Genomic DNA, 14,773 nt, shown 5'->3' with positions numbered 1-14,773 from the left:
TGACATATTTAAAATAATTGTCATTGTACACAAACTTGGATCTAAAAATATCTTCATGCTTCAGATGACCTTAAATTCAGCATGTTCACAACTAATTTGTAACCATCTGTAGAGAAATTAATAACTGCTTCAATTTTGTAGTCTGCTTCCCTAACAGGAGGGAAGAAAATCTGAGAGTAATGACCCTCACTACTAAATGATGTACGAGTTGTAAATCTGGATAACTAATATAGGCAAGAATATTCCCTTTAAAGGCATGTAATTTAAACATTAAACAATAAAGAAAATGTTGGTCTTGCTTTGTTTAGAAACCGGAGCTTCATTTAAAAATGAAGTCAAATAGAAATTTTTGAAAAAGGAACTTTTTAACATTGAGAATGTAAAAAAAACTGAAAATACCCGGGACGACTGTCTGGCAGTATTGTTTATATATAGCAGAAAGCACCTCCGATCACAATCCTAACAGTACAGCTGCTTTAAAATATCCAAGAAATTGTAAATTGCTGGTATTTATAAAGTCTGTCCTATGTAGGCATAGATATAGCATGACATGTTTGCAGAATTTGTGTGTTTAAATCTTCCCTCCCCACAAGAATTCTAATCTCCAAAAAAACTAAATTATCCAATTATTTTGTAACTTCACTGTTCATACCAAAAGGGATGGACCTAGTGGTATCGATCCAGAGACCCCAGTAATGATCTGGGGGAACCAAGTTCCAATCCCACTGTGGCAGACGGTGGAATTTTGTTTCAGTTTAAAGATCTGCAACTATCAGTGTAATGATCGTGAAACTAGTGTCGAATGTCGGAAAACCCATCTGGTTCACTAATTTCCTTACAAGGAAAGACATCTACCATCCTTACCTGGTTTGACTTACATGTGATTCCAGACCCACAGCGAAGTGGTTGATTCTTAACTGCTCTCTGGGCAATTCAGGTTGGCAGTAAATGCCAAACCAGTGATGTCCTCATCCCATGAATGAATATAAAAAAAAGTTTTATTTTTTCAGAGATGTATAAAGATTATGTAAGGTCTGAAATGTTTTCTATCCATTTCATTGACTAGGGTACAGACTGTCTCCTCAAAGTTTGAATGGAATTGTAAAGCGATATAGCACCCATGGGAAGATCTCCTTTGATGATTATGTAGCCTGTTGTGTAAGACTCCGTGCTCTGACAGGTATGAATCTCCTCTGAGAATGGGATATGTGTACAGCACATTGAATACAGTATGTTGGAGATAACAGAACAGGAAAATGTGGAAAATACAGTAGTTGGTCTGGTAACATTTGTAAACTTATTGGGGTGATGACCCTTATTTTGCAGATGCTGCAAGGGTTATTGAGTATCATTTTCAATTAGTTTTGATTGCCAGCATTGGCATGACATACTTTGCCAATATCAAAATTGTTCAAACAAAATGTTTCCAAGCTGATTTTTTTTTTGATTATATAAAATGTCATCAAGACTTAGATTTTCAAAAAGATAGAGAGACATTTTAACCTAGCATCTGTAACTTCCACATGGTTTTAAACATTCCTGTTACTGCTGGCAATAGCAAATATTCACATCTAATTTGACTTTTAAAGATTTAATTTGCAAAGATAAAACTCTAAAGCAAAGCATAAAAATGCAAAATTGTATAAATTCAAATAAGATGACTTCTTTAGTCATGTTCACGTTAGTAATTTGGAAATGAGATATGATCATTATTGGCAAGGCTGTTATTTAATGTCATGCCTAATTGATCTGGAGATGCTGGAATTGGTGATGTAATTACATCTACAGTACAATTGGAGGAGGACTCCAATGATGTTGACTCAGCAACAGTGAAGGAACAGCAGTACAGTACCAGGTCAAAGGGTGTTTGACTTAGAAGTGATGTTCCCAAACATCTGTTGCCCTTCCAGATGATAATAGCTTTGGGATGCGATGGTGTTGTCAAAGGTGCTTTGGTGAGTTGCTACAATGCATCTTGTATGTGATATATATTGCTGCCACTGGTGTAAGGACTAAGAAACAAGGTGAGGTGCCAATCAAGCCAGTGGCTCTGTCCTGGATGGACTCCAGAAAAGGTTCTTCTTTAACTGTGGCCGAACACTTTAACTCCCCCTCCCATTCCACCAAGGACATGCAAGTCCTAGGCTGCCTCCACAACCAAAGTCTTGCCACCTAATGTCTGAAGGAAGAACACCTCATCTTCCACCTTGGAACCTTCCAATCACACGGCATCGATATAGATTTCATCAGTTTCTTCACTTCCCCTCCTCACACCTTATCCCAGATCAAATCTTCCAACTCGGCACTGTCCATCTTCCTTCCCATCTATCCACTCCACCTTCCTTTTTACCACCACCCCCATCTCCATCTATCTACCTGTCACATTGCCAGCTACCTTCCCCCAGCCCCATCCCCCTCCCATTTATCTCCTTGGGCCACTCCCTCATTTCTGATAAGGTTATGCTCGAAACATTGACTCTCCTGCTCCTCAGATGTTGCCTGACCGGCTGTGCTTTTCCAGCACCACACTTTTCAACTCTGATCTCCAACATTTGCAGTCCTCACTTTCGCCTTGTCCTGGATGGTGTCAAGCTTGAGTGTTGCATGATCAATGCTCATCCAGGCAAATGAACAACATTCCATCACACTCTGAACTCATGCCTTGAAGATGGAGAGGCTTTGCGGAGTTCGGAGAAGAGTAGCTCAGTGAAGATTTTCAATCTGCTCTTGTTGGTAGAAAATTTTAATGGCATGTTTAGTTAAGTTACTGGTCTAGTTTGTTAGTGACTAGGTATTTAGCAACGGTAATAATGTGGAGCATCAACTTTGTTTGCATCTCTCTTGTTGGACCTAGCACCTCTGTGGTGTAAATGTTACATCAACTTATTAGCCCAAACCTGAATGTTCCTGCCTGTGAGCTTAGACTGAGCTTTAGTTCTTGAGAGGTTGTTACAGACATTAATACTATGCCATCATCAGGAAATATCCCAACGTTTTGGTCTTCTGTCATTTAGTCAGACAAAACTAGAGTATTCTGAACGTAGACCCATTCTGTTGACTGTACATCTTTTGCCAATTAAGACTGCAAGATGAAAAGTGAAACAGCATTTTATGCGAAGAGAAGAGAATGCTGAATTTAGCAAGTGGACTCTGTTTGTTTGGAAGAGGCATTCCTGTGGATGCATGCACCAGTTAGAAAATGATTGAATGTTCTTACTATGTACACACTTAATACATGTTTTAATTCAACCAGAGAGGTATTATCCATTCTGTTTCATTTATCAGAGTCTTGACTAACCAGTCAGCCTACCTGATTTAATTTAAACAAATTTAAAATTTATTCTCACCTCTCCTCTTGAATTCAGCTGTCTGGTGAGATCTGTAGCTGAATGGTCCTGACAGAATTTTCTGTGCAGGGAATTATTTACATAGTCTGAGGTTAAGATTCATGTCGCCATGAATCAAAGCAAGTTAGATCATGCTGTGCCATGCCCCTTTTATGCATCTATATTTGTACATTAGCCACAACATACAAATTTAAAGGTTCCAAAGTGCAAAATCAGTTTGTAACTTAACTATTACGACCAACTGTTAGAATTTTCAGTTTTAATAAGATCACCTCATTCTTCCAATCTCTAGTGAATGCAGGTCAAGTCGATGCAATCTTTCCTCGTTTGACAAACGAGGGAATCAATCTGATGAACCTCTTTGTGTGCTGTAATTAGTTTCTACTCCTTAGATAATTACATTGTCATCTTTTTTAGGTTTGAGGCGCCTTCATGGTTTCTTGACTTGTGAAACAAAGCTTCATAGTCAAAACTGTTTCGCAAAGGCATAGTCATTTGAAATAGTAGACAAAGAAATCTTATTGCCAAACTCACTTATAACATACACGAAGAACTTTGTTTTTGAGAGTTCTTTCAGAACTCGAATCCTCCTCTTCTTGTACATAACATTGCTTGGCTATACCCTAGCATAGCATTTTCATGGTATTCCGGATAGTCCTCAAAGGGGAGGTGATGGCCTAGTGGTAATACTGCTAGCCTGTTAATTCTGGAGACCTGGATTTGAATCCTGCCATGGAAGATGGTGGAATTTGAATTCAATAAATCTGGAATAAAATGTCTAATGATAACCACTGAACCACGGTCCATTGTTGGGGAAAACCCTATCTAATTCACTAATGTCCTTTAGGGAAGGAAACTTCTGTCCTTACTTAGTTTGGGCCTACATGTGACTCCAGACCCACAACAATGTGGTTAATGCCGAACTAGCCTGTGGGCAATTAGAAATGGGTAATAAATGCTGGCCTAGCCAGTGATACCTACATCCCATGAATGAATAGTAGGGGTTCCATGCTATTTTTTTTTTATTTTTCACAAAATAAAACCCTTTTAGTCTCTCTCAAAGTGAGGGCGGTAGGGTAGAGTGCAGAGGACATAAAACACAATTTTAAGGGAGAGCTCTCTTTAAATTTGGAAAGCTCTATTCTCGGCTAAGCAATTGTATATGCGAGCATGTACATTGCTAAATTACGTACATCATAAATCATGAATTTTTGTTACTGATTGTGTGTTCTGTGTATGTTGTTTCCCGCCAGAGGCCTTCAGAAGAAGAGATGCTTCCCAACAAGGAGTTGTTAGTTTTGCATATGATGATGTGAGTACAAAAAATTGTATTTAGATTAAGATAACAATCAGGTGTTAAAATTAATGTAACTTGGGATTCTTGTTTGACTTCAATGCTATTTTCAGCTGGTTAAGGATTCTGCGATGTTTCTTGGGGACCCTTTACTCTCTACAAATGCAATTAATAAAAGGAGTTTTAGATCTGAGATGTATTGTATAATTATTTTCATTTATTTAAAGTTTATGGTTCAATATGCAATTATGCTCAATTTTTCAATGACTGCGCTTCAATGGAAAACAGCTTCCTTTTTAATTGCCATCTCAATCATGATTTAAATCTACATTTATACTTGCCAAACATGGAAAAGCAGGCAAACTGCAGTGTGACAGCTCTGCTGTCGAGCATATTTTCATTTGTGGTAACCACCATCTTGTCATCAGGCACCATCTCCTGTTTTGTCTATCTTATCAAGGAAGAAGCTGCTTCAGCCTCAGCTGCCACATGTTGTCTATCCTATATCTGACACTCCCTCTATTTCGTTCAGTTACTAATTAACTGCCCTCCCCATTAAACCTGTTGAATAGTTGTTAATAATTACTTAATGGCACTGTGGTTCAGTGGTTAGCACTGCTGCCTCACAGCGCCAGGGACGTGGGTTCAATTCCAACCTTGGGCGACTGTCTGTGTGCAGTTTGCACATTCTCCGCATGTCTGCGCAGGTTTCCTGTAGGTCCTCCAGTTTCCTCCCACAGTCCAAAGGTGTGCAAGTTGGGTGAATGACCATGCTAAATTGCCCATATGTAGGTCAGATGCATTAGTAAAGGGAAATGTAGAGTAATGGAATAGGGGAAAGGGTCTGGGTGGGATACTGTTTGCAGTGGACTTGTTGGGCCAAATGGCCTGTTTCCACACTGTAGAGATTCTATGATAGTTCATAACTGGCATTTGTGGAGGCTGGCACCCCTGAGAGACTCGATCACATGTTGCAGTTAATAATTCCTCCTGAAATATTCTAACAAGTCAATGAGTTCTTAGGATAAGAATAACTGGCTTTGATGGAGTCTCCCACAAGTTGCAAATGAAATTGAGGAATCCTTTTTTAATGCATAAATGTGATAAAAGATGTTTTCTAAACTATAAATATGAACAGAATATTTAGTGGACAATATTGAAATGTTATCCTATTTGAAAATGTTTGGAGACATTCATGGTAAAACTAATATCTAGATTTGCCATTTCACCAACATCAGTATTTTCTCCTCTTGGAGTATGATAAACTAGTGTAATTCTGCCCTTGGTGGTTTTGGGTAAATTCCAACCTTCAGCAGAGACACCAGTTCATGAGGTAATCTTTCACAATGACTAGTTTAAAATTTACTCTGTGAAAAGTGTATATAAGGAACAAATGCAAATTCAAAGTTGAATCTTGAAACTGCTAAACTATCTGATCTTCACCCAAGCAAGTGGAGCAATGCAATCAGCCATGATATTGGTTCCTGCTTGGCCTTTGCTTTGATCTCCTATGATTGCCTAGACTACCACCATCTGCTGTCAAGCGTTATAAATCATTAAGGTCCTGAAAGGCAATACAACATGAGTTAACCATAGAAGGAAAGATTTGTAGTTGTTTAATTTTATTTGATTTGCAATTGAGAAAGTTAATAAACATTTTACAATTTCTTTTTCAGTTCATCATGTGCACCATGACTATTTAACTGAAGCAGGATTGAAAAGAAAACTGTAGTTTCCAAAAGAACTTAACCTCTTTTTGAGTGCCCAGTCTAATAACCAGCTGCAAAGTTATGCAATGTTATACAATATATATGTAAAGAGAAGTGCATGATCTGGAATGAGAGTTTTTGGCTGATTATATAATGCTGCACTATACTGCTGTGAAATCAGTTAATTTTTTTTAATAATGATGGACATTGATTTTTGTACTGACTTCTGCCAAATAATGCTTGGTTTGACATTGAACATTTTGCAAGCTTATGAGCACAAAAGATGTAGCTTCCCTAATGAAGGTAATGAATTCAAATATATATATTGTACAAACCCAATTGTTGCACGTGTTTAGTCTACATTTGGTCTACAGTTGAAGAATGCATAATATCATTAGAATTCATCATAGAACAAAAGACATCCTGTTTTGCCAGATGACACTTAAATTAGGAAGATCATTGATGTAAGTGTGGACGTTTTAAATGCCTCACCTAGTACTTACTTGACTCTGGTTATCTGGCATTAAGTCAGACAATTTTAGGTTTGAGCATCCTCCTCTTCCAGAGCAGATTAAAGTTTCAGGCTAGATAACAGTATCAAGGAATGGCTGTATTGTCAGGTGTTATCTTTCAGCTGTGATTTTTAATTGAGATATTTGAGCTAAAAGTTTGAATTGTGCCATAAATCAGTTTCTGCTCCAGAAATCTAAGGAAGCATCACCCAAAATAGATCTCAACTTTTATAGCAGCCACAGTTCTTTTGGCTTTTTAATCAAACAAAAACAAAAATTGCGAGAAAGGTTCTAGCATCTGTGGAGAGAAATCAGAGTTAATGTTTTGGGTCAAGTGACCCTTTCTCAGAAGTCTGATCTCTAATCTAGTTGCAGTCACTCGTGTGGCTGTTAAATTCAGGGAGGGAAAGGGAGTCTCATTTGCATGTAAATGATATGTTCATCTAATGAAAAAACAGCTGAAGTAAAAAACTTTTCAACTTCGCTTTCAAGCAGCATTTTCATTTTCTCCCTTTTAGGAACCACTGTTTTGGTTACTGAGGACCTGAATAAACTAAATTTAAAAATTGATTTTGTATCTTGGACACTTCAGTGTAAAAACAGTGCAAAGTCGCTTTTTAAAAATTTGCTAACATTACATGATTTAGGCTTCCCACAGTCTTGAGGAACTCATGTTGATAAGTAGAACTTGAGAGGAAGTTGTTCTGCAGCTTCCAAACATCACTTAATATCAGGGTTGGATTGTAATTTGCTACTCCCCAATTTTGAGAATGTCCAATGGCAAGAATGACCTGCCAGTGTAAAACTGCTGCGCCAGATGCTTTGTTTGGTCCTTCCAAGCGGATTCAGCAATTTAATGATAACATGACAATAAACTGGTAACTCTCTTTCTCTATTTTAAGATATTAAAATTCAGTACAGAGGAAACCTCTATTATTCAGAGGACATAGGTGGGGAGTATTTCATTCGGTTAATCAAATTCTGCATAATTGAATGCTGGACAACATTGTTTAGCCAAGCATTGGGACCTTGTGATCTTGCTGGATAATCAAGGTTCCTCTGTACTTTGGTCAAAAGGTTAATAAGGTCGCTGCGTGGGGGACTGTTATGCCCATCACCTGAAGAATAGGTTTTATGACTCTAATTAGGCTTCAATAGTAATTATGATGATTCCATAACATGTGAAATAGGACAGACGTTGAACAAATCTAAATTTAAAAATTGAGCATCCACAAGATGGTGCATTGTACTCCAACTCAATCTGCAACCTCATAACCTTGCATATCCACAGTCTACCGTAGTCATCAAACCAGGATATTCACTCTGGTTCAATGAACAGTTCAGAACACCAGGATCAGCAACAAAAATAAGTAAGTATCAACCTGGTGAAGTTACAACACTGACCTACTTGCATGCTAAATAGCTAGTGGCAGACATAGCTAAGAGCTTCCACAACCAACAGATCAGATCTAAGTTCCACAGTGAAGGGTGTCAAACAATTGGGCAACTTGTATGTTCTTATTCTCATCCTATTGATTGGGAGAGCTGAATACATCAGTGCTAAGGATAAGGCTAAAGGATTTGCAATAACCTTCAGTGTTGAATGGATGATTCATCTCAACCTTCTCCAGCAGTCACTAGTGGCACAATTATATTCACATGATGCAAACAGCAGAAAGCACTGGCTACAGCAAAGGCGGTTGACTGTAATTATCAAATGATAGAAGGTTCTAAAGACTGGTCAATTTACAGATACCACCCTCTTAACATTGACTTTACGCATGGATACAGTTTGATTCCAGTATGGAATCCCAAGCTTCTATGATGTAATAGTTGTAAAGAATGTAAACAAAATTCTGCAGTGATTATTCTATATTCCAAAACTGATTCTGTTACTTCTGCAGAAGCAGAAATAAATATCTAGAGGAAATCTAAGAGATGAATGCCTGGAAAAATAAGCAAACCATTAATCATCAAATTCCACAATTCTTCAATGAAGTCCTAAGGTACTTGTGAAGGAGTAATATGGACACAAGAAGAATGCTCTTGAATCATTCCTATTCACAAACCAGGAGATTTCTGCATAAACAAGTTAAGGTGGGTTTTCTACCAATTTTGCTGAAGGAAACTAATAGTGCATTTGATTTATCAACACTGGTGATACACAGAGATCATCCCCCTGTGTCTGATCAAGAATTTAACTCTTCAAAGTTTCCAGATGACCACATTATCAGCAATATATATGAAGAAAGAGTATCTGCAAACTCATTGATATCGTCAGCTCATGCTGAAAGACATCCAACAAAGATGCTCCATGGTATAAGAACTTATGGACATTTAGAATGGTTCCATTATGAACTACCAGTGCCACTTTATCCCTCCTTCTGGGATGTTCTCACAAGCAAAGATATTCCTCGTTCCCCTGAACAAAGTTCTCCAGCAACAGAGATGAACATTAAAAGAAACAGTAACAACTGTATTTCAGGTCCTCCAATTTTAACAATTTCCACACCATACAAGTGTAACAGCATTGTTCAAGAAGCACAGAAGGCAACTTCATCCCCATTCCTCATAAATGACTACAAGTGTGTGAATTTTGAGCCACCCCTGACACCATACTGGAAGCAAGAGATCTTCATTCCACGCCCGCTCAAAGAAGCAAAATATAAAATTCAATGGATTGTGCAGTACAAAAAGGTTATAAAATAGCCATAAATACCAAGTAACTTATGAGCAGAATTCTGGAAACCAAATATGGAAAAAGAGCAATATCAATATTTATTAAAAATTTCCAAGAAAAATGTCGAGTATAGATTTTACAACAGGCCAATGTGTAAGACCCGATACGTTGTCACTAGTTGCCCATCCCCTCCGCTCCACAGTATATGCATTTTGTTTGAGTTTATAAATAATCATAATGTGAATTTAATTTTGAAGTTGTCAGGTAAAAGAGTAAAGTTTCTTGCAGCTTCTGCTGTTGGGCATAATTTTCACTTGTAGGAATTTGCTTTATGTTTAGGCAGGAAACTGAAATTAGGAGGAACTGGTCCCAACAGCATTTCACTAAAATCAAAGTAAAATACACAAGTCTTAGAATAAATTATGTACAAGTTACATTTATACTTTTAAAAATGAAAAATTTTAACCATCTTTTGCAAAATTATAATCCTGTAAAAAGTCAAATGGGAAACATTACAGTGCCATTGTTGAGACAACTAATTTTAAAACTTTGGCTAAGCAATATATTAGTTCACTTGAGTTCTATAATAAGCTTTCACATTTAGATCTAAACCAAAAATAACCTAAGCAAGGACTTTAAGTTGTCAAAGAGTCATTTTCAAAGAAAAGTAACCTATCAAGTCTTTAACATTTGAACAGCATCTTAGCTTACCTTATTTTGATCCAATCAGATACATTTTGACTAGCCATTAGAGTTTCCAAATAATCTCTACCTAAATAATAAGGAGGCCTTTCATTGATTTTCTGAGGTATACGTTCTAGAAGACCTATTGGAATATACCTGGAACAAAAGTAAATTATGAAAAAAATTGTTAGTATATTGTTGTTAATGACTTCAGTTGAAGCAAATTGGACATTTCTTCAACACTAGTCTGCAGACTTTTACCTGCACAAGAATGATAGCCACTCCAGGAGGAACTTTCTACTCTTCTCCACTCCCTGTGTATCAGATCCCCAGTGCTCTAGCCCATAATTCCTAAAATCCTGTAGAATTTCAAATCTCTCTCTCGAGGAAATATCCCAGTGTCGTTGCTCTTTTATCTCCGTGAATATCCAAGGTTTAATCAGTGCCCCTCTGTAGTTCAAAGTTAAATGACAAATGTAAATTTTATAACATTTGCTTCTTTGCATCTTATAAAAAGTCATTTCTGTAACAGAAAACAAATCTCATCAGCAAATACTTTAATCTTCATTCAAACATTTTTGAAGCCTGTATACTTATTTTCTAGATGAGATTAGATCATAGAATCTATCAAAACTGACATTAGCCTAAAAAACAACTTTGTATTTATAATCTATGTTAGATAATACCAAGCTTTATGTAAAAATGACATTGTTCGAAGTTTGATTTTTGTTTCTCATTCACCAAATTAAAATTCAGCCCAAAATACTGGATTTGGGGTTGAATTTTGACAGGTTGGAAATATTAGATATCAAAATAGTAAACTTCTGAATAAGTAAATAAAAATATTTTCAGCCAATTATACTAATACTCAAGGGTCTTCAATAAGTTTTTAGTGCTCGGGAGTAGTGAACCGGACATAAATCTGGTTTCACGCCATTTGCAACGTCTACAATTATGTGACACTTTACTGGAATGTATTCTGTGCTCAAAATTGAAATTAATAAATTGAAAAAATCCTCACTTATGGATTTTTCATTTAAAAAGTTATGTTTTATTTAGTAAGAGCTGCAGAGAATGGCTCAGGTACTCTGATTCGATTCCACCCTCAGGTGACTGTCAGTGTGGAGTTTGCATGTTCTCCCCTATCTCTACGTGGGTTTTCTCTGGGTGCTTCAGTTCCTTCATCCAGTCCAAACATGTGCAGGTTAGTTAGATTGGTCATGCTAAATTGCCCATAGTGTCCAGGGATGTGTAGGTGAGGTAGATTTCACTGGGGAAGTGCAATCTTATGGTGATAGGGCAGGGGTATAGGTTGGGTCTTACTGAGATGCTCTTCAGAAAATCAGTGTGGATTTGATAGGCCAAAGGGCCTGCTGCTGCATTACAGGGATTCTGTGTGACAGTGGATACATTGGGTGTAATCCTCCCAAAATCTCCTGGATTCCAGAATATCCCAGTGAATTGAAAAATAGGAAATGCAGGTGTTATTCGCAACAGAAAACAGCACTACACCCAGTTAGTATGACATCAGTTAATATGAAAATGGTCATATCCTGTCTTCTAAAGGATGAAGTAAGGTCAGCAGTAAGAAATAATTCACCAGCAGGAGATTAGGAAACGGAATGAGTATGGCTGGATATTAGGAATGGTAGGAAACACTGGTTGGAATTTTTTTTCAGCCCCAACCATAACAACAACAATACTGACACCACTGGACACAGCATTAAGGAAGATGCACGAAGAGTGTAACAATGACAATGTAATAATTGAGGGGTCTTTATATAGACTGGAACAACAAAATCATCAAATATGCTTTGGTGGCAATTTCCTAGAATACACTGTGTCTATGCTGTACAATGCTGATTCTCATTGACCAAGCAGTATTATTTGGATCTAAATGAGGATCAGCAAGAGCTCATGTTTTCACTTGCCATCTAAACTTGTATTAGACTTACAAGTTAGGGTAGAGGGATCACACTCAAAAGAAAACCACCTTAAAAAGTAACTTGGAGATAGTAAGGACTGCAGATGCTAGACATCACAGCTGATAAAATTTGGAGCTGGAAAGGATCAGCAGATCAGGCCGTATCGGAGGAGTAGGAAAGTTGTCATTTCGGGTTGGGACCCTTCATCAGGATTGCCTTTCCTGTTCCTCCAATGCCGCCAGATCTGCTGTGCCTTTCCAGCTCCACATTTTATCGACTTAAAGGAGTTATTCTTTTGGATTTCCTTGAAATCACATAACCAGAGGACAATAATTATCCTATCAGTTATGAGGCAAAAAGGAACCATTTCAGATAATGCCCAGCTTCTGATATCAAATCTTCAGCACCCAATACCGCCAAATCAGGGAAGATAGGCACCTTCATTTGGGGATGATTTTGAGGGGAAGTCATTCCTCTAATTTCAGAAATGTATTGTAATAATTTAAGCAAGACTGCACAAGTCTTTCATACAGCTCTCAACATGGCTAATCTTAGATATCCTCCTTCGTAATTTATTTGGTCATTACGATTAACAAAGTTTTATGATAATTTCAGCAGTTTTCCATGTCAGTGTTAGCTGTTAACAGCTTTCAAAATTATCCCCAGTGTACATAAACAATCATATAGCATGGAATTTCCTGGGTGTTCTACCAACAGAGATTTGATTCCAAGCCCACCAAATAAATAAGCATCGCTTCTATTATGCATGGGGTGTTAGGGTGGCATTTCAGGAAGTGTGGGAGAGTTAAAGAGTGAAGGGCTTCTCAGCTTTAGTTGAAGTTCTATTGCAGAACAACAACCCATTGTATCATTTTATAGATTACACACCTTGCAATCATAATTCCAGAGACACTAGTAGTTGCCTTCACTCTGTTGGCATCTTCAAATGACAGTATATCACCGTTTCCTGTAGAAGATGAAGATATTGGGTACATACTGAGCACAAATGATCTATAAATAAGTGAACTTTTAATTTGTTTGCACTGGCAAAATGCTACTGTATAGCCCATTACAACCATTATTACTACGTGTAAAAAAACTTAATGTTACAAGCAGATGTTTATAAACATAAAATACTTTCTCTGCCCCATTCACATAGAAAAGGTTCACATAGATACACTCGATGCTGAGTCAGTATCTTAAACAGTGGAATATATACACTACTGCATCAGTATTTTGTTTAGTTGTTAAGCCATAGCATTGACATTTACTGGACAGTGTTATCTCAAATCTACTTAATAAATCACATACTCCTATGCAGGACTGGATGACTACAAAGATTATAGCTCCCTGTATGAGATGTTCTTCATCAATCATTAAATCACACCGCTTCTCCTGAGAAAGAATTGTCTCTCTCAACTGCTCTTGTATTTGTCACTTCAAAGACAACTGCAATCTTGCTGCAGCTACTTTATAGTCAAATTTAAAGAAAAGGTTTAAACTTACCAAAGAGTGGCATTGGATTAGCCAATTGAGCACAATGATCAATGTACTCCCAATCTGATAATTTAGTGTAACGCTGCTCTCTGGATCTGCCATGGAGCTAAAGATAAATGAACCGGAAATGTTACAATAAGGAGTTCCACAATCATTTGATTCACCAGAGTACATAACCATGTTGGTTAAATTGTATATTAAAAAAAAGAGCATTCCAAATGCTCTTAAAGCTTCCAAGTCCACATGCTTCAAGGTAAACTGTTCAAAATGCCAAGCAGGGATCATTTGCATTAAAATTAACAGGTATTAGTCAACTGTATATCATAGCTCCTGTCCTTATTTTCAGTAGCTATCCGAGTTAACACAAACAGTTTGCTTCATAGTGAAAAAGGCAGCATCATTATAGATGATCCAACAATAACGATTCACTTCTCCTCACTAATTCTATCTTACCCTCTGTTATTCATGTAGGCATATTTTATTCATTTCATTTGTTCAAAATTAGCGTTCATAGGATTCCATGACAGTCCTTCAACTCATTTTCTGTTTGCACTGAATCAAAGTTTACCTCATAATTACAGTGCACAATTAAACAAAAGCTATTAAGTTTTAACTTACTTTAAATGTTGATTATATAGTTTCTCAAATAAAGTCAAAACTAAATTTACTTACTTTCTGGTTGTAATTTTTAAACTACATACAAATTACATAACAAATGTAATGTAGATGGTTTATTACAATATACACCTGGAAGAATTTCTATTCGGTCATTACAGCAGTTTACTAATCTGTTTCTTACTCAAATATATGTAATGTACTGGAAGTATCTGTTATTTGATTTGCTGTATTTTTCTGTAACAGACAGATGGACATAGTTACATCTGTTGTATTTTGTGGAACCAAGCACTTAAAGCATACAAGTTGTCTTGCTTTAACCTTGTTTAGGCCTGGAGTCTCCGGTCATGCACAACTGTCAAGTCATAATCTCCAAATTAAATTTATGTATCTCTCTGGGACTATAATTAAGAGTCTTGCCCCCTGCTTAGTTTTCAAATAAGTTACTCTTTAGCAAAATATTGGTTAGCATTATACTCAACAGAAAATTAATACCACTGGTCTTTCTCT

General features: G+C 37.0%; 2 protein-coding genes across 6 annotated transcripts in view; one reads left to right on the top strand and one right to left on the bottom strand.

Annotated features, from left to right (window-relative positions):
- LOC122549976 (sorcin) overlaps window positions 1–6,689 on the top strand; it is a 46,503-nt gene extending 39,814 nt beyond the window's left edge. Inside the window, exons 6-8 of the mRNA XM_043690297.2 lie at window positions 1,067–1,180; window positions 4,601–4,659; window positions 6,318–6,689. Of these exons, the coding sequence (XP_043546232.1) occupies window positions 1,067–1,180; window positions 4,601–4,659; window positions 6,318–6,344 (200 nt within the window). The 3' untranslated portion in view covers window positions 6,345–6,689. The remainder of the gene's footprint in view (window positions 1–1,066; window positions 1,181–4,600; window positions 4,660–6,317) is intronic.
- Window positions 1–14,773, bottom strand: part of dus3l (dihydrouridine synthase 3-like (S. cerevisiae)) — a 46,036-nt gene that overhangs the window by 15,511 nt on the left and 15,752 nt on the right. For 3 of the 5 annotated variants that reach the window (XM_087987322.1, XM_043690294.2, XM_043690292.2), the window contains exons 10-14: window positions 13,658–13,754; window positions 13,040–13,118; window positions 10,488–10,676; window positions 10,254–10,382; window positions 9,618–9,925 (exon numbers count right to left, since the gene is read on the bottom strand). In XM_087987322.1, coding sequence (XP_087843448.1) covers window positions 9,853–9,925; window positions 10,254–10,382; window positions 10,488–10,676; window positions 13,040–13,118; window positions 13,658–13,754 — 567 coding nt within the window. In that variant the 3' untranslated portion in view covers window positions 9,618–9,852. Of the gene's footprint in view, window positions 1–9,617; window positions 9,926–10,253; window positions 10,383–10,487; window positions 10,677–13,039; window positions 13,119–13,657; window positions 13,755–14,773 lie in introns of those variants that run through there. The other 2 variants (XR_015757223.1, XM_087987323.1) reach the window with 1 other exon arrangement.

This window comes from Chiloscyllium plagiosum, unplaced genomic scaffold (assembly GCF_037043375.1).
Source record: "Chiloscyllium plagiosum isolate Xiang-an unplaced genomic scaffold, Cpla_swu_hap1 HiC_scaffold_5, whole genome shotgun sequence".
Taxonomy (NCBI): Eukaryota; Metazoa; Chordata; class Chondrichthyes; order Orectolobiformes; family Hemiscylliidae; genus Chiloscyllium; species Chiloscyllium plagiosum.
The sequence above is the reverse complement of the archived record's forward strand: the minus strand, read 5'-3'. Positions and strand labels throughout refer to the sequence as shown.